The sequence below is a fragment of the Zalophus californianus genome, chromosome 1 (assembly GCF_009762305.2).
Source record: "Zalophus californianus isolate mZalCal1 chromosome 1, mZalCal1.pri.v2, whole genome shotgun sequence".
NCBI lineage: Eukaryota > Metazoa > Chordata > Mammalia > Carnivora > Otariidae > Zalophus > Zalophus californianus.
The window spans coordinates 147320872-147344762 of record NC_045595.1 but is presented as its reverse complement, the minus strand read 5'-3'; the positions used below and the strand labels follow the sequence as shown (position 1 = coordinate 147344762).

Genomic DNA, 23891 nt, shown 5'->3' with positions numbered 1-23891 from the left:
CTGTAAAGGTGCTGACAATACCTCTTACAGGAGTGAGGCATCTGGCAAAGCGCCTGTCACAGAGTAGATGCTCCGTTGATACAGAAATGGAATTGGAATCTAAATTTTACACAAATAAAATCTACAGCCCTATAAAACCCTACAGGTTTTGGCTAATAATACTCTAACTCATAAAGAGCATGTAAAATTGAAATTGGAAATCAATTAATCTCTAAAACTTATTTTAATGGCAATTTTTGATGTTCTGAACACCAAATCTTAGGCTCAGGTAGCAGATGAGAGGTAAAATTTACTATCTGAGCTTCATTTTCGTCTCCTTTCTTCTTTTTTTCTTCCCCTGACAAAAAGAAAAAAAGAGGGAAAGAAGAGGAATCAAAGGCCTCTAGATAATCTATGCAGTGAATTCTCAAGCCTGGAAGATCAGGATTAACTGTTATGCCTTTGGCATTGCCCTGAGGAAATAGAGCATCCTTCTCCCCAAGTTTGGAAACACAGAGAGATAGTCACACAGCGGGTCAACTGCAGATGGGATAGTAGGATTTTCTGGATCTTTCCTCATCACCAATAGTTCTTATTGGTGCACACCATCTAACCATCTGTGACTATGAGTCTGCCCATGAAAAAGGTAAGGGCTGCACATGAGGACACGTGGAAGAAACGCGTCTATTGGGCACCAGTCGTTCTCAGCACCTTCCTTCTATGTCCAAGAAGCTTTTAATTTTGCCATGAAGTTTACCTTCCAAATATAATGGAAATGAACATCCTAGGAAATAAGCTGATTGCCATGAGGTTCCCAATTCTGAATGAAATCTGTTCTAGAAAACAAAGGGCTTGAAGAAAGATGCCTTTCAGGAAACTTACTGTTTTGGTGATCTCATTTTCAACTTCACGTAGGTCTGCCTGTTTCTCCATGGTGGTATTGAGAAATGTTTTCTTTAATTTGAACTCTGTCACGAAGGTTCTAACTGAAAATGAAAACATAACCTGTTAGACACGCAACAGGCCGACCCACGTATGGCTATGTGTTTGCGAGTCTCCGGTGTATCACTCTTTACTGCACCTCGCAGGACAGTCTTGGTGCATGTCTTTCTCCTTGAGGGTAGAGAACACCTCTCCCTCTTCTAGCTCCTCTCTAGGAAGGTGGGCATCCACTGAGCTGGGCAGGAGGCTCGGACCGAGTAAAAGTTTGAGTGAGAAACTCCAAGGAGCCTTCTGCAAGTGTGTGTAGGCTGCGGTGAGAAGCCACCCTGACACCTCCCTAATGGCCTCCTACATAATCAATGCTAAGTAAAGCTGTGACGAAGAAGAAAGACCAGCTGGCTTAAATGACATAACCCCAGGAGGAGGGGAGAGTCAGGCCTGAGAAAGCTCTCGACAAAGCAACAGTCTTGTCCTCTAGGCCCACACTGTGAAGCCCTCAGCTTCAAGGGCATGCTTTGGTTTCCTCTTCTGGTCAGCGTCACCCCACCAGCCCCCATCCCTCTGGCCCAGAGGAAATGCCCATTTTATCACTGATGAAAGAGACTTCCAGAAATCAGCTCACTGATTCAGGACAACCGAAGGGCTATGGAGGAAGGTGCCAAACATCTGTGGTAGGCCGACACTCTGGAGGCTGCCAGGCCCCCTGGTTCACAAGCCAGGCAATGCAAATGCCCCATAGTCAAGATCTTGTTGAGTGCAGGCCTGAAAGAAAGCAGCCTGGCTTTCAAGGCCTGTTTCGCTCATAAGATAAACTTGTATTTAACATCAATTTGTGCTGATGGGGCCTGAGGGGGAATGGAACCTACAAATGGGCAGACGACCAAAAATTAATATAGCCTGCTTTATATCTGCCTCTTATCTTCCTTTATGTTAAATTCTTATCTTTCCCTCTGGACAGGGGGAAAAAAACAAGACCCCAAACACAGGAACCATGAAGCTGCTCTTTCACAGAAAGCTTGCCTGCTGAATTAAGAAAAAGGCCCACAAATGAGCCAGGGAACCCATTTAACATCTTATACTTACTGTCTAAAGCCCCTAATCCTTATTTAACATCTTTTTGCTCGTTCTACAGTTCAGTGAAGCCAGCTGCTCAGGTCTCTTGCTGAGCAGCAGGGAGCTCTTTGAAAACATTCTTGGCCAAATGAAAGCATTTCAGCATGCTCTAATTTGCATGTTCCTCTGATGTTTATGAACAATGAAGCTAAATGACTTGAAAAGGGAAAGATGATTGTTAACACAAAAGAACGGCTCTCCCCCTGATCCATGATGCCTGGGGGACCCTCAGCACACAGGCTTCCAGAACCACCACCCCACTCCTTCATTTTCCCTTCTCCCCGGTCCAGGCTGATACCCAGACTCTCTGGATTGAAATACACATCTCGTAAATGTTAAGTACACAGACCTCTTCTGAATCAGAACAGTAAATGTGGTCTCTGCTTTTAGGCAGCTGTGAGGATGGCATCCCATCGAATCCCCCAGCCCCTGCACCCTGCCCAGCACACAGACTTCTTCAGGCCTACCTTACCTCACCTGGCTTTATGGCAATTTTCTACTTCACATTCAACTGTGGATTTACATAGGCTATAGAAATGATTTTTTAAAATTATTTACTTATTTTTTATTTCATTAAGCTTTAAATTCCAATTCCAGTATAAGGAACATACTCTTATATGAGTTTCAGATGTACACTACAGTGATCGAACAATTCTGTACATTATTCAGTGCTCATCAGGACAACTGCGCTCCTTCATCCCCATTCCGTTTCCCTCATCCCTCCCACCCTCTCCCCTCTGGTAATCACAGCTTGTTCTCTATAGTTAAGAGTCTGTTTCTTGGTTTGTCTCTCTCTCTCTTCTTTATATAAATGATTTTTTTAAAGATCCATGATTATTACTTTGTATTCAGGGTACCTAGTGTTTTCATTGCTTTCAATTCTGGTCCAAGAGGTTGGGGACCAAGTGTTAAATGATACCTCCCATCTGGAGAACTCTACCATTTTCAAAGCTTGCTCAGATACTTTATTTTATTTGATCTTCACAATAACCTTGAGTGGGAAGCAGAGCAGGTGTTAATCTGATTTTACAGATGAGAACATTGAGGCTGAGGAGTCATGTGCCATAGCTGGTGGCTCTGGAGCTGGAAGCCAGGCAGTGGGGTTCCTGGCAGGGGCATTTCCCACACTCCTTCAAAACAAAATCATCCCAGCTTCTCCATTCTTTTTTTTTTCCCCCAAAGACTGATTGATTGATTGATTGATTGACTGATTGATTTGACAGAGAGAGACACAGCGAGAGAGGGAATACAAGCAGGGGGAGTGAGAGAGGGAGAAAGAGGCTTCCCACTGAGCAGGGAGCCCGATGCCGATGCCGATGCGGGGCTCGGAAGGCAGCCGCTGGAAGACAGACCCTTAACGACTGAGCCACCCAGGCGCTTCTCCATTCTTAAACCAAAGACTCCTAGCTTATTTCTTCCAGGGTGTAGCTAAATGGAATAGGTTACCCAAAAGCAAATAAATTATTAGAGAAAGAGGAATTATTGATTTTAACAGATGTCTAGATTCCTAGATTTTTTTTCTTTAATAATGCTTTGACTTGATCCTTGCATTTTAAGCAATTTCCAAAATTCTACCATTATTTTAGTAGGGTACCAAGTGTTTGAAATAAATTTCTAGGCCCAGGATGGAACTGCTCCTGCCCAGGGTGCCACGTCAGCAAAATGAACTTTCGAGTTCTGTAAACGGTCTCCGGAACCAGAAACATAATGGATTCAGTCAGCCAAGCCGCCAACACCAAGTCACCTCTGGGCTCTGTACTCACTCACTCCCTTGTCCTTGGTCCTTCTAAATAAGGTCAGATACGCAACCCTAGCCAATCAGGCCCTGTTTCAGAAGTGATGCGGCTCCTAACGCTCTACCAAACTCATCCTAACCCAAACCCCTCGGGCAGAGAGCTCCACTGCCCGGGAGGCCCCAGCCTCCCCCAGGCCACAGCGGTTCTCCCTTAAAATAAAGCACATCAAACTCATTACCTAACCATTTTGGTTTTGTCATCTGACACAACCTTCCTAAAATATCTGATGATTCCTCTCAGCCTGTGGGCAATAGGAATTCATGCAAATAACACTTTTCAAAGGTCACAGATATTTGTTTTCTCAAAAAGATATTTCCTGAGCACTTTTTGTATGTTAAGTATCACACTGTTTAATTGAAGATGATTCAAAGATGAGTCATTTTACCTGCCAGTTTCCTTATGAGCTTAGCTAACTCTATGTTCTGCACTTCTCATTTCTTCAACAAGTTATGTCTTGAACTCAGCACTCTAAAGCAGGGTTTGACCCAGTGTGCAAGGAAGCTCTTATGCCGAACACATTATTATGTGATGAGAGCTGTGGGCTGGAATGCAGCCTCTCAGCAAACAGGTGCATAAACTTGGCCACTTAGCACCTCACCAGGACCTTAGTTTTCATTTGTGTTTGCTTTTTAACCTGCAAACTGAAGATTATATCTAAAAATCAACCAGCTTCAAGACTATTAAATTAGAGAATGAAATAGGACAAATTGCATGGTCCAATTACAGCAGCTTTATAAAAATGTATCTGCCTATGAACAGGACTGTGAAGATCATTTTTACAAATGAAAAGAATGTGTGAATGTGGTAGGATAATCAGGGTTTTATTCCCTTTTTCCTCCGTAAAAAAAAAAAAAATTTTTTTTTTTTTTTTACTGTGTACTCAGAAGATTCCTTTGATATGTATTTTTTCCTAACTGCAGGGTGGAATGGTTAGGCAAATAGTGTTGTGCACAAATAATGGCATGTCTGTGTGGTCCTTAGGAAGTTTGTGTAATATATTTTTTAAATTTTTTTATTGTAATGGTAATAGTTTGTATAATATTTTTAATAACATGAAAAGATGTGGGGCGTCTGGGTGGCTCAGTTGTTAAGCATCTGTCTTCAGTGGGCTCAGGTCATGATCCCAGAGTCCTGGGATTGAGCCCCACATCGAGCCCCACATTGGGCTCCCTGCTCAGTGGGGAGCCTGCTTCTGCCTCTCCCTCTGCTCCTCCCCCTGCCTGTGTTCCCTCTATGGCTGTCTCTCTCTGTGTCAAATAAATAAATAAAAATCTTTTAAAAAAAACACGGAAAAATGTTTAAGATATAAAGTTTGTACAAATACCACGATTTCAACTGTATAAAAATATAATGCACACTAAAAAAGATTGCAAATAAGGTGCTATATCTCTGAGTGACTGAAAAATAGGCAGCAATTTCACTTCTTTCTATATTCCTTAAGTTCATACCTTGGACAAATACCCATTTTGTTTAGGGAGGAAAACAATAAACGTTATTTTTAAAAAATATATTGTGGTGCAGGATACACTCCAAGATAGATTCATTGTCTTACCCAAATTGCATATTCCTTTTTCCATCTGGTAGCCAACCGGGCATTTGCAGGTGAAGGATCCCTGAGTATTGTTGCACGTGGCCAGGGGTGGGCAGGGGTTCAAGAGGCATTCATTCACATCTGCAGAGGAGAGAAAACCGGGCCATCCTGAATCCGCGGCAGACAGCAAAATCACTACCTAGTCCAGTAAGCATTTACGAAGAGCCAAACGGCACGAGGCACAGTGGGGCCCAGAGATAAGGAGGATGCTACCCTCGTCCTCGAGGGGCTACCAGTATATTGAGGGTGGGGGCAGCCAGGTGTAAAACTGACACTACATATGAATCAGGATTTGAAAGTACGGAGAGAGTGGAAGATTTCGACGGAAGGGAGAATTAAGGACTGTTGCAAATAACATCTGAACTAAGGGAAGACTTGAACAAGCAGATGGGGGGCAGGGGGTAACCTGAGGCACCAGCGCAGTGAAGGCCAGAGGCGGGAAAGCATAGGGGTCTTTCGGGAGCCAGAGAGGGTCCAGTGTGGCAGGGGTGTAGGGAGCCCACAGAATGGAGCCAGATCACGGAGGCTTGTCAATGTTATTGTCTGACGTTATTCTGCAGACAACACAGAAGCATGCTAACTCTCCAATCAGCAGGGTAGTAATTTTAAAAAACCTTACTCCCCTACACTCTGAAGGGGAACAGTGCTATTGCCTATCTCAACGAGATACTGTGGTACAGACCACTGGAGATGGCTTTTCCTCTTACCCACGCTGCAGTCATCACCTTGCCAGGAGGGTGAGCACACACATCCATACCCATGGCCGGTGGGGTCCACAACGCATTTCCCGTCGTGAAGACAAGGGTTAGTGGTACAGCTGTTAACTAAAAACACATCCCAGGAATAAAGCAGTTAATCACACAGGAAATGTAAAGTGGCTCTAGGTAAATATTTAATTCTCCCAGCTAATATTTGATTTTTGCTTATTTCTGTTGACTTGCCCTGAAAGGGCACACTACTAAAATAGAGCAGGTTCCTGGGAGGTGCAGAAGAGATGCAGTGGGGACTAGACCCCGGCACTAGTTCGTGAGCAAACAAAGGTGTTGGACAACTGGATCCCTGAATGCAAGAACGGGTTCAAATCCAAATGCTGCTTACATGCTTATAGGTTGCTCGGTTCAGGACTGATGGTTGTATTGTCTTTGACACTTAGAAAATTCTACTTGACTCCATGCCATTTTAAAACACATGTCAGGGGGGAAGAGTTCCCTGATTAGCCATCCTCCCTGCTCCAGGATTCCCCCTTTTCCAAAAAAAATCTCAAAATATAACCAGGCCTCCACATATGGTGCAATCATTCGGACAAACAATCAAAGTGGTGCACTTCGGTGCCCTCTCTTTCCGTAGTGTGACAATGAGCAGAGACCACAACTCTGGGTTTCGGTATCTAGAACCAGCATTGTCATGCTCCAGCTATGTAATAACTGCCTACTCAAGACTTCGGCCACATGCTCAGGAGAGCCGAAACCCACAACATAACTGCATCGTTTCCAAGCAGAAAAATCACTGGTAGGAGGAGAAAGAGAAGGCAGAAGTCAAGAGTTGTAACGCCAAAAAAAATCACCCCGAAAACAAATGAGCTAACCCTAAAGATGGTGTTCCTATTCCACAAGGCTACTTTACATATCCCTAAAATCAACTACCAGAGCACAGCACCTCCATAACCAAACCCCGTCCCACAGATACCGTCAGAAAAACCATATTAACAGCCAGTCATGATGCCACTAATTCTCCCCTACAGTTATCGTTGTAATGACCATAATCGGCTTTCAGAGGGATTTGTGAATTATGTTCCATCTGGTACTGGAATATATTTGGCTGGAAATGAAGCTCCTCCTGGAACCCTGAAGCAGGGTTCCAGCCTCCCTGGAGAAGAATCCACCTTCCGTCTCTCAGAGGTGCTCGGGTCACTGCACAAAGAGAGCAGGAGTGGTGATGGCCCTCCGCCCTCCGGCTGGCCGTGGCTGACTGGCTGGAACTCGGACACTAACCGAGCTCCGTGCTCTAGTCACCACAGAGCGTTCTCTTCTTTCCTCCTTCCTTAAGGTGTCAGTCTCCCTAGCACGCCCTGCACCAACAGCAGTTTTCCTTTCCTGGGTCTGGACAAGCCAAAGGTATAATTCTGAACATGACATCGAAAGATGGATCACTAATTCCTTCTACCTTTCCTTAAATTATGAAGAGTCACGTGAATGGCTTTATTGTCCCCGTACCAGCCACTCCCACATGAATATAAAAATAAGCTCAAGGGCACTGTAAAGGAGCTCAGGTCGCCCTGTCACTACGGGAAAATGTTAGTTCATCGTCCTCTTACGGAACACGTCCCTTTAACCTGCATTTGCCAACTTGCACCACACACTCAGGAAGACCAAGGAGTCTGGGCTTCCCTTGGATCCAGAGAAGCCTTCCCTGCGACTGAGAAGCTCAGGGCTCTGACCTGGGAGCAGGGCACACTCACTCTGTGTCTCAGAAAGACCACCTGAAGCTTCTTGACTGCAGTGTTCCCACCATCCGATCCCACATCACCGCCCTGCTCTGGCCTTGGAAGACTTCGAGGCACCTTAAAAGGCTCTTGCAACTTGGGGCATTACAAGCTACAGTGGCACTATCTACAGATGTCACACACAGCCAATGGCATCCTCCCCTCTTTCTTTAGGCAGAGTTCTGTAACTCAGAGGTGAGAACATGAGGTCCACCATGACATTATTTGATGAGGTGACAGCACAGACAGGGACCTACTGCGGACAGCAGCCCTTGCCACGCGTTCCCACAAATCCCAAGCCTGTGCAGCCCCCAGTGTGCTTGTGTGACTGCCCTTTACCTGAGGCTGGAGAGGACAATGCTTTTGGCGACTGCGTGCTGCTCTGGGCAGCGACGGTGGTAGATTTAGGAGTCAGTACTTCAGCCGTGGAAACGCCTGTGGTTGGGGGAGGAGATGTTCCGAGGAAGTGTGAAGCTGGGCTGTACTCCTCTGTCATGTCAAGTCCTGGGGTCAATCCTTTCGCTAACGTGGGTACACTGGTCAGGGGGATCAACTGGCTGGTAGCATCTCCATGGACTTGGCTCCTTTCTGTGGTGACGGAGCTTTCTGTGGAGATCCGTGGTGCTGGGATTTCAGGGCTGGTTGGCAAGAGCTGTTTTTCAGCTGTAGTCTGTGCTGTTGTGGGGTCAGCCATGGGAGCTGCTGTGGTTGGCACAGGGCTGAAGGGATGAGAGGTCTCGAAGACGGTGGTTGACAAAGCTGGAGACGTTTGGGGTACGCTGGTGCCCATGGCTGGAAGGGCTTGCTGAGTGGAGGACTCTGTTAAGGTCGAGGGCATAGGGATCCCTGACGTAGATCTCACTGTTATAGCTTCAGGGGCCTCTGTGGGCAGAGACTCCGGCCTTGGTGGCTTTGATTCTGTAATGACTTTCTCATGGTGTGGGTTACTCTGGTTCTTAGGATCTGCTGTTTGACTGCTGGGGAGCATTGCCACAGATAATGCCATTGTCTCCGTCTGAACTGAAGTCACAGGGGTGTCTCTTGCCCTGGGCAGGACCAGGGTAGAAAGTGAAGGTGGTAGGGTTGTTTGGGAGGCAGAGGGTGAGGCAGGGGTAGATGCTGTCAGGGACCCTGGTAAGGGTGGTGGTGAGGAAGACACGGGTGTGGGCGCATCGGGAGTGGACTGCAGTGGAAGAGTAGAGGCCCCAGTTGAGGGTGAGCTTGATGAGAATGACTGGTGGGACTGGGACTCTGAGGGCAGGGGCAAAGGGGGCCCTGAAGAAGAAGAAGAGTCACCAATCGATGCAGCATCGGTGTCCAGAAGAACCAAAGTGTTGGGCATGTTAATGGTGGGTGCGTAGGAGGGAACGTTGGCTGTGCGCAGAGCCAGCGACACAGTGGAAGGCTGGGCATACTCCCTCTCATAGGATGACACATTACTTCCTTCAGTCTGAGCCTGAGCCTGAGAAGAGGAAGAATAGTCTGAATGTGAAGAGTTTGAGATCTTAGTAGAAGAGGTAGAGCTCTCCCTTAAGTCCGGGGATGAACTGTTGTCTACAATGGAAAGCAATGCCCGTTCTCCTTTGGTGAAAGTAGATGAGACATAGGTGTGGTCTGTGTAGTCACTGGAAGTCCCCTGTTCCATATCCGTGCCACGCACTTGATTGTAGCTCATTCCAGTGACTGCAAATGGAAAAAACCAAAGTTAGGTCAACGCAACAAACAAGAAATCTCCCAAACACATATTAATGCTTTCTTTGGAGAGGCGGTTTTCGATGGCGAGCACTCTGGATGAGCAGTGTGGGCAGGCAGGAACGGGCAGAGTCTGTGCGGAGACTCTGTCCTCCTGGGAGGACCGTGTGTGGCAGCAATGGAAATGGTAATAAAAGAGAAGTGGGGCCAGTGGCTGAAGAACAGGGAATAGGTCCAAATTCCTTCCACATGCCTTTTTTGATAAAAGCAAATTGGTATCTGAAAAGCTCTTAAGACCCCAACAGAACAATTGTTATGTCTAAATGGAAAAAGGAAAACCCTCCCAATTTTCCATTCTGTATTAATGATAATGAGATATTTCTTTCCCAGGAGACTGGCTTTGGCCACCACTGGCTGGTCTCCTTTAGTCCAAGCATCCTGGCAGACAACATCACACATGGCTGAGGCAAGTGGGGGGAAGTGGGAGAACCCAGAAAGTTCTCTTCAGACGGAGCTTCCAAGGTACTTTCTGGGTTGACAGCAAACTTAATCATGCTAGGACTGGGAGTACAGCGGACAGGTGAGCCGAAGGGCTGAGGGCAGAGATCCTGCTCCTCACCTCCCAAGGACGGTGAGGCCACCAGGGAGCCCGAGACCAAGTGGGCGTCACCGGTCACGGTCACGTTCCCGCGCTGGGTGGCGCTCTCGGTTTCTCTGGGCACGACCGCAGAGTGCCTCACTTCCCCAGAGGGTGTGCTCGTGTTGGTGAGAGACCGCAGCGTGCGCTCTCCAGTCCCGGTGAAAGTAGCTGAAGTGTGCGGGTGGTGAGCCTGGGAAGTCCTCTCTTCCACAGCAGAACTGCCTCCGGGCTCCGGACCATCTTCAGTGGCTGCAAAGGGGATTGAAAGGGGATGGCCGGTCAGTACAGGGCTGGAGCGGCAGCACTGTGCAGGAGTCCCAGCAATGAGCCTCACTTCCTGCGCTAAGGTAGTCAAAGGGCTTCCCTGGCTTTTCCCGGGTCTTGATCTGAAATTTGCACTGGGGAAACCACGATGTGTTGCTTCCTGCGAACCCATATAATGACCGAAACCTCAGGAGGCCCTGCAGATCAGCACATCCGTTCAGGTGACCTGGACCTGGATGGGAAGGTTTACTACTTCAGTGAACAGGATCATACTGTATTTCTGCTCGGTGATACGTAATAGAGTTTATGTCAGGGAAATTGGTGGTAGTGGCGGGGGAGGTGAATGCTCAGCAAAAGACTAACCACCCCACGGGGGCTTTAGACTTTCTGATGCGGCCCAGGAGGGAGAACCCCCATGGCTTGTAAGGCTTTTACCTCCTGGTAGGGCCTGAACTGACATGGGGCTTATCACTGTTTGAGTGTTAGTTCTTTCCCTTCACGCATCAATGAGAAATGCATGGTGGTTGGAAGTTAAAGATGGGCTTATTTTCTGTTCTATGTTATTTTTCTTCTTCTTTTTTCAATTTTTTAAAAAAGATTTTATTTATTTATTTGAGAGAGAGGGAGAGGGAGAGTGCACACACAAGTGCTCATGTACAAGCAGGTGGGGGCGGGGAAAGGCAGAGAGGAGGCAGAGGGAGAGAGAGAATCTCTAGCAGACTTCCCGCTGAGCCTGGAGCCCCTTGTGGTGCTCAATCTCATGACCCTAACATCACGACCTGAGCCAAAACCAAGAGTCGGACGCTTGACTGACTGAGTCACCTAGGTGCCCCAATTTTTGCTTTCGTAATGCATTTATTTTCTTGGTGCGAATGGGACAGGTGACACATGAATAAATATCCTTTCCCTCCTTTCTTGGGTGTATGTTTTATGCTATAAGCTCAAAGACTCTTATATTAGATTATCAAATAAACCCTTCTCAGAAATTATGGAAATGAGGTCCAACTCTTCCTGGCCTAAATACTCATAATCTGGTTCTATGAGAAAACAAGTTCTTTCCCTGGTTCTTATTCCTATTCCCAGACCAGACTAGCTCTTTTTTTTTTTTTTTTTTTTAGTTTATTTATTTAAGTAATCTCTACATCCAACGTGGGGCTCGAACTCATGATCCCAAGATCAAGAGTCACATGCTCTACTGACTGAGCCAGCCAGGAGCCCCCAGACTAGCTCTTGACACCCCATGGAAAACAGAGGTAAAGCTGCACGTTGGGTAAGCTCACTTCATGATAGGTTTGCATTAGGTGACAGGAATGAGTGTGGGGACAGGGATACACAGTGACCTGGAGCAGTGTGGAGACAGCCAGGGAGCAGGGAGAGATGCGACCTGACCAGGCTGAAGGGCTTAAGAGACCCAGGGGTCCACCAGGAGAGGCTTGAGGGCTGAGTGTATCTGAGCACAAGTTCCCTGGGCAGAGGGGACAAGGCCTGGGCTGGGGAGATCATCAGACTCTTAAATGGAATTTAGGCAAACAACCCCATCAGGCTTCTAGAGTTAAGAAAGTGGAGAGTCGTGGCCTGAAACAGAGGGGCTGCATCCAAACCCAGAAAAAGGAATGGACCAAGAACTCTGAAAGGCTGGATGGCAGAATGAGTCCACTTTGAGTGATTCAGAGCAAACGCGATAAAGCATTAGGTTAACTGACAGTGAGTTGGTTTCGGGAATGAGGCTATTCCTCATCTAGCTCTTTGTAACTGAACCCTAAGACCTGCTCACACTGAGATCACATTTCCCACACAAACCAACTGAGCATGCACAATGGAGTGAAGGGTACTTGTACTGAGGGGATGGACACAGGAAAGGCCACAGCATCTAAGCTTCCAGTTTGAGAAGGAGAAAACTCTGAGCCCCACATTGTGAGGGTAGAAAATGAATCCTTTTGTCTAGGAGACAGATCATGCACTTTCCATGCACACACATGAAAAAGCACAAATATTCTCCACCCATACATGTGGTACTCGATAAGCATATGCCTTTCCACATCACATCAGTAGTAATAAATGCTGATTTTCCTCATCAGTTAGGATGTTCATATGGGGGAAATGGAGCCGCTACTATCAGTGGTGGAGAGGTAAGGATTTAAGCCCATTATAAGCTTAAATGGTAAATTACTGCATTTTCGCTTTAGCCAGCACACACTTTACATTGATAAGGTGGCTGAGAATTGTTGATAAAATTACCCAAAAACATTATTAAAAAGGACCATCAAAGAAAAAGTGTTCTCAAATTGATAAATTGGACTTCATCAAAATTAAAAAACCTCTATCCTTCAAAAAATGATATTGTCAGAAAAGTGAAAAGAAAACCCACAGAATGGGAGAAAATGTCCGCAAATGGAGTATCTGATAGAGGACTAGGGTCCAGACACTATAGGAAGAAACTCCTAACCGATTTTAAAATGGTCAAAAGACCCGAATAGACTTCTCCCAAAGTGAAAAGATACCCAACATCATTAGCTAGAAGATGCAAATCAAAACCACTTGGGATGCCACTTCACAACCACGAGGATGGCCATCATCAAAACAGATGATCCACAGTGAGTGCTGGGGTTGCCCCGAGGAACTGGAATGGAAAACAGTTTGATGATTCCTCAAAGGTGAAAAACAGAGCTACCCTATAACCCGGCATTTCCAAGAGAATGTAAAACACATGTCCACACGAAAACTCATACTGGAATGTATACAGTAGTATTATTCATAATAGACAAAAGGTGGGAAGGCCCCACATGTGCAAAAGCTCAATGTGGCATATGCACACAATGGAATATCAGCCATATAAAGGAATGAAGCACTGACAGAGGCTACAACAGGGATGAACCATGAAAACGGTATGCAGAGCGAAAAACACAGAAGGCCACAGGTCGTAGGATTTCATTCACAAACTATCTAGAATAGGCAAATCCGCAGAGACAGAAAGTAAGTCAGCGGTTGTCAGAGGCTGGGAGGAGGAGAGCATGGGGAGCGAGTGCTGAGGAGCACTGGGTTTCTTGCTGGGGTGGTGGACGCATTCTGGAATCAGTGGTGCTGGCTGCACGATTCTGTAAATATACTACTAAAAGCCACTGAATTGTGCATTTTGAATGGGCAAATTGCATAGAATGTGACTTAAATCTCCATAAAGCTGTTTAAACAAGGGGGAGGGAGAGTTGCTCTTGAGGAATGTCTAGACCTGGGGTGAGCAACCACCCCTGAGAAGGTGATACTTTCACCTTCCAGAAGCTGTGTGATTGAGGCAGGTATGGGGGGGGCGTGGGGTGGGCTGCAGGGTACGGACGGACATGGACAGAGAAGTCCCCAAGCTGCATGTGGGAGGGGGGCCGGTGGCAAGAGCAGCTCCTGGGAGAGGTCCCAGAAAAAAAGTGGGGCTATGCACTGGAAGAATGGCCTGGGAACGACGAAAGCAGAGGGGCCCCCGGAGCGGCTCCGATACCGTGCCACAGAAGAGCCCAAGCCTCGCAGGCCCCTCCGCCCTCCGACAGGGGGGCGGGGGGGGCGGTCCTGTGAAGGGGAGACTCACTGGAGCGTTCACCACGCGGTGCCGAGGAATCCAGGCTCTCGGAGGAGGGTGAGGACAAGGACTCAGGGGCCGGCTCAGCGGAGCTCCTACCGCCCAGCGCCCCGCCACTTCCTCGAGCCTGGGGGGCAGAGGCTGGGAAGTGGGTCAAAACTGAAGCAGGCACAACTTCAGGATAGGAAGTAGAGCTTCCTGTCACATCTGCGAAGGTCTTGCTGTTGGTCAAGAACGAGTGCGCCGTGCTCTCTCCACTCCTGCCCGACGGGACGGACCCGGACACAGCCTCGGTCCGAGACACAGGGCTTCCATGCTCTGCCTCCAAGCTGCTGGCAAGCTGGTCTCCTCCCCAGGCTGGAGGGGGTCGGGGAAACAAAGGTCATGACCCGGATGTGAGAGACTCCCCAACAACCGAGATGCGAGTCCCTCCGCGAGGACCTTGTTCAGTGTTTATTACATGTGTAACCTGACAGGCACTTCCGTAGTTTGAATAATTATTTCGAATCTCTTCAGGGTCGATAGGATAGCAACACTAGAAGGAAGCGTTGGTGAAGGAGGGAGCTTTTAAAGAGAAAGAGGAGCTTACAGGCTTGGGTGTCTTATTCTCTTTCCCCCAAAGTGGTCAAAGGACGGAGTGTGTTACATCCAACAAATATGCTGTGCCTATATACAGTGCTTGCTCAGAAGCATTCTTCTCAAGCAATTCCATTATTAATAAAGGTAATTCAAAATTTTAAGTACAGCAAACCAAAAATAAACTGGAGGGCGTACACTGAAATGAACAATGACTTTGGGGGAATATATTTCTATTTGCACGTTTTATTTGGGAGAATGATCTGTACATAAACGAACCCCCGGGCTGTCTGAAAGAGCAGGCCAGCTCTCACTGAGCACAATCCCACAGGTGGTAAGAGCACCACCCACAGCACCAGCTCCAAGGCCGAGCTCTCGACTCTGCTGGGAACGGACGACAGGACCGCACCCTCACTTCTTCAACCCTCTGAGCCTCAGTTTCCTCGCCCATAAAAAAGCAGGAGGCGTGATGCCTTCTGATGAACTTCACAGTGTTCTCATAAGGATGAAAATCAAAATGTGGTATACCAGATAAAGGAGATGGCACCAGCTAAGAACACATCTTTTCCTTTCTTTTTTTTTTTTTTTTTTGAGATGGAAAATGGTCTTGAAGCCATCTTTGAAGACAATCCAACAGTTTTTAAATGTCCATAATAGATCAAGTGAAGATTAAATACTTACTTGGGGAATCATTTTGCCAGAATCCCACAGAGACCGTGGAAGATGTAAGGCCAAATCCATTTTCTGTGGACGGCTCGATGAATCCCCCATCCCCCGGATTCCTGATTACTTCACTATTTCTTTGCAACCCTGCCTCGAAGTGTGAAGAATGGGCTGATACTGAAGTCCGGGCAATTTCCGAGTCCTTGAGGAAACTCTCTGTCTCATTTAGAGGCCGCAGACTGATGGTTAAGGACTGGAGCATCCCTGGGACACCACTGGGGAGCGTGGTGGCAACATGCACACCCTCTGTCCGACTCGCCAAGGCACTTGGGAGAACAGTGGAGTTGTTTAGCACCTCTGTGCTTCCAGAAGCTAAAATGGAAGAAAATATGCTTTAAGACTACTCAAGGGCTTAAGAAAATCAGGGATGTATCTAGATACAAATAATGCTTATTACATTTTGTTGGATAAATCTAGATGATGTGGACCTAAATACAGATAAACACATCCGACATTCTCTCTTCCCGGGCTCTGATTCTTATAGAGCTAAGCAGAGAAGCGGTAAGGTCCTGCACCAAGCACAATGGAAAGCTTTGGCTCTAGCTGAAAGGAAGATGGAAGAAAGCCTCTAGACATTCTTTGCCTTGGTTTTTATAGAGGAAGGAAAAAACTTCTACTCTGGAATTCCAGCTTAGAGATTATACAGGGATAGGCCATTGTGATAAGGTACGGGCTTTTGTTTTGTTTTATTTTAGTAATATAACCCTTTTGTTCAAATGCCATTATAGATTAAAACCCATATATATAAATGAATAAAAGTAAGGTGTTTCCAGAAGCCCAGCCCCCAGGTCACCCCTGGGGAGGCCAGGGCTCTGCAGACCACAGTGGGAATAATACTAGCCTAGAGCAATCATTCCGGGCCTTGTCCCCATCAAGGATTCTATATTCTTTATTATTCCCACCTCATGGCCACGTAAACCTGATGTTTTGAAAGACTATTAACCAAACCACATTTAAGAAGTAATAGAACTTCTAGTCAGCAGGAGATGCTCAATGTTACCCACACTGATTTATTTAATTCCATCCAAAAGTGAACAGGCTCCATTATTATAGTCAGCCTCATTAGGCTTTGGAGACCGGCTCTCAAGCTTACGTACGACCGCAGTGGACCCCTGGGAGATCAAGAACTCCAGGTAGGGAACACTTTTTCTGATGAAAAGGATGGCAGACATTGGATTAATTGTCAAGAACCTCAAAAATTGATGTATAGGCCATTTTGGTAAAAATATGCAGTCTGTTCCACAGAAGTAAGGTGGCTTGCTGATGGCTCTCTTCCACAAAGGACTCTCCAAAGGACACCCTGAGAACTGGCCTCCGGAAGGGCACACTGACGTCCTCATTCCAAACAGGAATAAACAGGAAAGCATGGTGAGTGGGAAGAAACATGGCCGGCAAGATCCAAAGGCAAGAAAAAACATTTTTCTTTTTAAGCCAAAAATAATAAAAAGTACTCTATTCCTTTATAATGAAAGGTTTCAAGCTGTTATTTATGACCTAGAAAGGGAAGAATTAAGTTCTCATTTATAAATGGTCCCTTAAAGGGGCGCCTGAGTGGCTCAGTCGGTTGAGTGCCCGACTCTTGGTTTTGGTTCTGGACCTAATCTCAGGGTCACAAGACTGAGCCCCACATCAGGCTCCATGCTCAGTGAAGAGTTTGCTTGAGATTCTTTCCCCCTTCCTTCTCCCTCTCCCTCTGCTCCTCCCCCTGCTTGCACTCTCTCTCTAAAATGGATAAATAAAATCTTAAAAAAAAAAAGGTCCCTTGGGGCGCCTGGGTGGCTCAGTCATTAAGCATCTGCCTTCGGCTCAGGTCATGATCCCAGGGTCCTGGGATCGAGCCCCGTATCCAGCTCCCTGCTCAGCAGGAGGCCTGCTTCTCCCTCTCCCACTCCCCCCTGCTTGTGTTCCTGCTCTCACTATCTCTCTCTCTCTCTGTCAAATAGATAAATAAATAGAATCTTAAAAAAAAAAGGTCCCTTGAAGACCAGTCCTGTGTGCAGTTGTGACCAAAAGCACAAATAAATATCAAATATAATTAGAGAGAGAGTGAGCACAGGAAACACAAAGTTTCCTCTTACTCTTGTACAAACCATGGAACCAGCTATACCTAGAACACAGCCTACAGTCCCGCTCACTGGGCCTTAAGGAAAGCAAAATGAAGACGCAAGCAATCCACACAACTAGTAATTGAAACAAAAAAAATAGACTGGACCCCAAAATAGAGTCCTAGCCTATTTAAACACACCCTTACTTAAAAACCAAACAAATAAAAATCCATTAGTATAAAAAAAGGAATGCAGAATATAGATATGCCTCAAATCCTCACTAACCACTTAGCTTCTCAGGCCTAATGTCATTAGAGTCATCATCTAAATCTGCCAACTTACAACCTCATCAGTTGCTGGGTGCTCTTTCAAAGCACTTTTATTCCTAGCCAACTGCATTATTTCATCGATTCACTGTACAGTGACAGTTATATTGGACTCAGCCTGAATACCTGTATAGCAAATCAATGGCCACAGAAATACAGTTACAGAAGTCACAAACACTGAAAACCACAAAAGGACAATGGCTATGTTGTCCCTGACCAAGACTCTGTGGAACACTGCTTCATCATCTCACAGTCAATATTAAAAGCTGCCATTTACCGACCAAGTACGATGTGCCAGTATCTTACATACAACCTTCTATGTTGTGCTAAGTAAGTACTTGATATACATAATCTCACTGAATCCTCACAGTAAAGCTATGAAGTAGTGAATACTTCTATACAAGTGGTACCTCTTAACAAAAGGAGAGAATGGTTGGTCAAACTCATCTGTAGTCACCACTTATACTGTTCTCCCTGCTGAATATCTAGGGGGAAATTTACCATGTTTCTAATCAATGGGCCAGCAATATGGGTTATTTAATAACTGCTGTCCCTTGCTCATTTCTACCCTTGAAGCACCCATTCAAAAATGGGAAGACCATCCATTTGGGAGCAGAAACAAGCCAAGTTCCCTAATCTTTATAACAGGAGGTAGAAAGAATGCCCGCCCATCTGGTAAAAGTATATGGGTCACTCTCCAATCCCAACACAAAATGCTGGAACCTCAGGCATGCAGTGAATGCTCAACCTTGGCTTGACTGCTGTCCAGAACCTGCCAAAAATCTACTTGAAGCAGCTGATAGTTGAGAAAGATATGCTAAAGCTACAATCTCCTGAGTTATTTATCCTCTCTTCCTTTACAAAGTGAAATCACCACAAAGCAATTTACCTGGACCACATTGGCTCAGCTACCCATAGAAATACTTTCACGAGTTGAGATCCATTATTACATCCTGAGCTCCTACTGAGAGTCTATATAAAATATCGCCTTTTAAAGAACATTAGCACAATTCCCTCAAAACAGCAATTGGCGGCATTTTCTACTACGATTCTCAGCATTCCTTACATAAACAGTCATCTTAGAATTCACGGCCTGCAACACACTCATGCCTATGGATGAAATTGTATGCTTACTTTATCTGACAATGGTCTCACGCCCCACCCAGTTTCCCTTTGTGCCCTGGTTTCCAGGAAGCTCAGGACTAAATTTAGTGCTCAACTGTAGCCATTCTCACACAATTCAACATATACTTATCTCTTTCTGCCTTCAAAAGAGAACTTTTTCCCTGTTAGTTGCTTTATTTTTCCCCCAATGATCAAATAGTACATGGTCCTTACGGAACATACAGAAAGGACAGAAAGATAGAAAGCAGCAAGGAAAATAATTTCAAATGGCTTCTGATCTCTTTTTTAAAAATCTGATTTAGCGGTCTGGGCCTATACCTGCTTTAAGGCATACATTCCTGGCATATGATTTATTTTGGGGAGCAGGGAAAGCCTGGCTAGCCAGGCCTCAGATGAGGTTGTGCTGCATGCCTGTTTCTTTGTAGCACAGTGAGGAGGGACAGGAGCACAGAGTACCAAGGCTGGATGTGTTTGGAATAACAGAGGTTGGGGCTGGAAAGGATCTTTAGGATCATCTGGTCTAATGCTTTCATGTTTCTCCTAGGGAGCCTCATCCTCCCCAGGCCAGGCTCCCGGTGGCCATGCAAAAGCTCACTTTGAGGGGAGCACAGCTCATCTGACTGGTCTAAGTGTCAGCACTTTCGCTGGGTCACATTTACTGGTGGATGGAGTGTCCAAGTGTCAACAGGCGCCCCCCACCCCGCCCCCCACTTTGCTTCCCTTCTACGGAGTGTGAGCTGGGCAAGGCACCTCCAGGTCTGCCTGGGGCAAGGGCTGCCGGCTCTCAGTGCTCACACTGTCAGGCTCAGGCAGAGATAGTAAGGTCTCGGGATCTAGATTTAAAAGGGCGGGTAGGAGGCATACCAGAGCTCTGGTTAGCAGGTGAGCAGTTACTAGCCCAGCTTTAAAAGAAAAAGCAGAACTGTGTTTCCCATGTGACTTCAGGTCTCTGCAGGGAGGGGGCAGGCTGGCAGGCTAGACCCATATGGGTCATTTAACATTCCCTCATTTAACAGCACCTTGAGCCCCAGCATCTAGTTTTTGGAAGCACCTAACTCCTGGCTAGCCAGGCCTCACATGAGGGAGGTGGGCCTCGACCTAGCACAGAATACCCAGGTCAGTAAAAAGGAAGAGAAATGCTCAGTGAAAGATTCAAGGAGTAGGAAAGATATGGCAGAACTCTTCAAAAACTAAAAGTATAAGTATAAGGTTCTAAAAGGACAAATGCTCAAGGAACTTGAGGGCCAACTAATTTTTTTAATGTTGAAAAATCTAGGTGACAACAGAACCAAGTCCAGTAAAGTTAGAAACATAGGCTGATTTTCAAAATACAAACCACAGTAGTGGGTTGAGTTTAAATTATAAATATTAAATGACCTTGACCAGAATGAAAGTGTAGCTTCCTAGAAAATGCTTCCTTTCTACCATTTAGTAAAGTTGGTTGTAAATCACTGAGCCACAGAACTTTGAAGCTAGAAATAGGCTCATAGCTTTTATCCAATCTAACCAATGTTTAAGAATAATCTTAAAAGGAATCTCCAAAAACATGAATCATAAGTTATATACATACCTAGTCAGCAGAAACTGTATACAGAGTACATAAAGGAGGAATTGGCTGCTTTAAATAGGCATTCCAAAAAGGACGTCCAGGTTCATGCTTTGGTGACATAAACCCAAACCTCTGGTCTTTCAAAGTATCCCTAAATCCCCGACCTATGAAAATTTGGAAATGGCAATTTAGGAAGCAACCTAACCTCTATTTCCAAGAATATTTCCAGCCTTCTCTGTCCTGCTTCCTCAGGCATGTGGACGAAAACACACACAGCATGCACGGACTCTGAATAAAACTCAGAGAAGAGAAAAGGCAGGCAGAGTGTCCAGCATTCTCTCTGGCCCGTGGCTGGAGGAGCCTTGTGATATTGGGGCACGTGCTAATCCCCATTACTTACCAACTGTACCTTGTTCTGGGATGGCAGGGAACCTGAGAGAAGTGACAGACACAGCCTGTGTCCTTGGGAGGATCACAGTCCCTCTGGGTAGACGGGTGCTGGATACCCTACGGTGACGTGGTAGACAGCACGGAGGCTTGGAGGGCTGAGAATGGGCTTGCTGGAACGGAATGCCTGTGTGGGGCCTTAGCTGATGACTAGATGCTGAAGATGCTCTCTGCCGAGAGGCGAGTCCTCCACCGCCGCAGCCTTGCAAACACCGGCACTGTGGGTTTGTTGTTTTTTTTAATGATACCTAGAAAAATGCCTATCTATGCTATCTTTGCCATTGCAAGAAACGATTTTGCAATGATGAAGAAACACAAATCTAACTCCTAATCAAATGACACAACGCTCACAATTTCACTCACGCCAGAGCATGGCCTCTTGTGCAAGGAGACACACCAACAACACTGCGCGCACGTGGGCCAAGGGGGGACAAGCAGGGGATGGTGGACACAAAGGGCCTAGAGCAGCCACCAGACCAACTCTTAAGTTCCTCTTTACGCAGTTAAATACATTGTACAGATGGTACTTCTGCCCCCAAATACTTCACATTTGTCCTTAATGTCTTTTCCCCTCAGGCCCCTCAGGCCCCCTCATCCCCGTGACAGGGATGTTACTAGCAAGCTGTGCGCATCTCCTGCTTCTATTCTGGACGGCTTCCGCGAGGGAGGCTGAATAGAGACACTCACCCGAGGAGGGCTCTGAGGGAGGGGAGTAAGCCGGTGTCCTGGAGAAAGGCAGCCAGGAGAACGCCGGTCCTGAGGCGTTTCTCTTCCCTTCTCCTACCTCCAGAGCAGGAAGAGGGGACTGGCCTAACACCCAAGTAGCAGCCACTTGGCTGTGCACGGTCACTTCTTCTGGGAGCCCCTTTCCTCTCGCCAGGGAACCCGGGGATGTTGTGCTCTCCGTGTGCGAAGGGGCAGTTCTTCCTTCGGACCTTGAGCTGGATGGCAAGTGAGGCATTCCCAAAGCTGAAAGCAGATGGCAACAATTACAATTCCACCAGCAGAATTCCAAATGTCTGAGTAACGGGTAGTGGGCTCACCTCTGACCTCTTTGAGGAGAAATGAGGAGCAATTATTCATTCTGTGAAAAATTCACTCCTGAATGAGAGATGGCAAACCAAGACAAAGCCTGTGTTTAGATCTCCCCAACAAAGACAGCATTTGTAGCGGTCAGGTTATTATAAAAGGGGCACAATGAAGCTAAGTATCAGACGATATGGAACTAAAGATCCGATTCTGATCACCATGACTCGTCACTCACATTCCACAAAGCTGGTCTCAGAATTGACCTGAAGTCAGTATAAACAAAATTTCTAATATCTGCATGACCAACACACCCAGGCAGCATCCTGTGCAGTTCTAAGCTCTCTGTCCATCACTCATGAATGGAACATAAAATACTGTCACTTGTACTCTTTATAGAATTGAGTCCCTCAACCCGACCTTCCGGAACTAGCTCGTGAGACCATGGGGTCATCTTTGATGGCTTCATCCTCTACTTTTAGGCTGTTACCAAGTTGTATCTATTTTCCTTTGTGAAGAGTCTTTACCAATCCCTTCCCCTCTGCCCCTGAGGGCACCAGGCCATGGGTCTTAGCACCCGGCATCTGCCTGGGTGGTCCCCCTGACTCTGCCCCATCTCCCATCCCAGAGGTCTTCTACCTGCCTGCCAGCTGAATCTTCCCCAAATTCGCTTTGATCATGTCACTGCCTTGTTCAAAAACCTTTGGTGACTCTTCCTACCACACCAGATCTAAACTGCCTGGTTTTCAAAGTCCTCCATGACGGCCCCTAACCCCACCCACACAACTGTCCTCTCCTCCATGTGTGACCAACACCCTCCCCATGGGAAGCTGCTGGCCTTCCCGCCCCACAAAGAGACCAAGCTTCTCTTCTTTCCTCACACGGTCTGTGCATCCCACTCCTCAGCTACCCTTCCCACCTTGCTCAGATACAGAGAGCCTCAAATCCCAACTCTAAAACCTATTAGCTGTTTGACCTAGACACCTCAGATTCATTAACTTCCCTACCTCCAGTTTCCAAATTCCTAAAATGAGGATAATGTGACCTCATTGGCTTGCTGTGAGAATTGAGGGAACAGATGTGTTGGTATGGAGTAGGTACCTAATTGGTGCCAGTTTTCTTTGTCTTCCCTTCCTCAGTCAAATCTTGCCCATCTAGCCCCAGCCCCTCTTGAAACCTTTTGCGAAAAGTGCCAAGCCACTGAGCTGTGCAGGTTGACGCAGAAACCACCACCGGAGCGACGTGCACACAGACACAGGTGTACGGCCCACTGGACCAGACCCGGTACCTCTGAGACTGTGGTGTGTGGCATGGTCACTGGTGTCGCTGGGATTCAGTCTGGCCACGGAATGTCAATTCCGTGGGGCTGCTCAGGCCTCCAGGCAAATCTGCACCCTCACGTGGTCTACACTGCTCACTCAGTTAATCACAGCGTGCCACATTGGGAGTCGAAGCCACAGGTCTGACCCACAGCCCAGGACCCTTGGATGGGCACCGGGGCTCAGGCTGGGGAAGAGAGAGACACAGAAACTTCGTTTTCCAGGAGGGGACATACATGCATGAAACGGGCCATCACTGGCACCTCACCTATGGTGATGCTCTGGGAAGTCAGAGCTGTTGCCGTGTCAGCCCCGATGGGGGAAATGGTGAAATTTGTCTTCCCGGAAGAGTCGTTTCTTCCTCCAGCATCTGCTGCTTCAGTTTGTGGAGCAAAGTTTTCTGGAGCATCTGAAGAAGTGTGGTTCTTTCTGGGGGTCTGAGTCCTCACACCCTCCTTGGAGACCACTGTGGAAAAGTCCATTTGGTTCTGATCAAAGGTGACGTTTTCTATGTGGGATTCAGTGTTACTTTCTGGCCAACTGTTTCTTTCAGCAGCTGAAACACAAGAAAATGGATCAGTGAGAACTTGCTGGCTTCTGAAAGAGAAGGAAACCTTCAGAAAAGCCAGGAGCAGATGTATCAATAAAGAAGTGGATTCAGGTCGAATAATTTCATCTTTCTTTTTTTTCC

General features: G+C 46.7%; 1 protein-coding gene across 4 annotated transcripts in view; it reads right to left on the bottom strand.

Annotated features, from left to right (window-relative positions):
• Positions 1 to 23891, bottom strand: part of HEG1 (heart development protein with EGF like domains 1) — a 92631-nt gene that overhangs the window by 40578 nt on the left and 28162 nt on the right. For 3 of the 4 annotated variants that reach the window (XM_027583397.2, XM_027583394.2, XM_027583396.2), the window contains exons 2-10: positions 23469 to 23756; positions 21543 to 21824; positions 15322 to 15675; positions 14074 to 14421; positions 10215 to 10484; positions 8243 to 9586; positions 6129 to 6245; positions 5383 to 5502; positions 862 to 965 (exon numbers count right to left, since the gene is read on the bottom strand). In XM_027583397.2, coding sequence (XP_027439198.1) covers positions 862 to 965; positions 5383 to 5502; positions 6129 to 6245; positions 8243 to 9586; positions 10215 to 10484; positions 14074 to 14421; positions 15322 to 15675; positions 21543 to 21824; positions 23469 to 23682 — 3153 coding nt within the window. In that variant the 5' untranslated portion in view covers positions 23683 to 23756. The remainder of the gene's footprint in view (positions 1 to 861; positions 966 to 5382; positions 5503 to 6128; positions 6246 to 8242; positions 9587 to 10214; positions 10485 to 14073; positions 14422 to 15321; positions 15676 to 21542; positions 21825 to 23468; positions 23757 to 23891) is intronic. The other variant, XM_027583395.2, reaches the window with a different exon arrangement.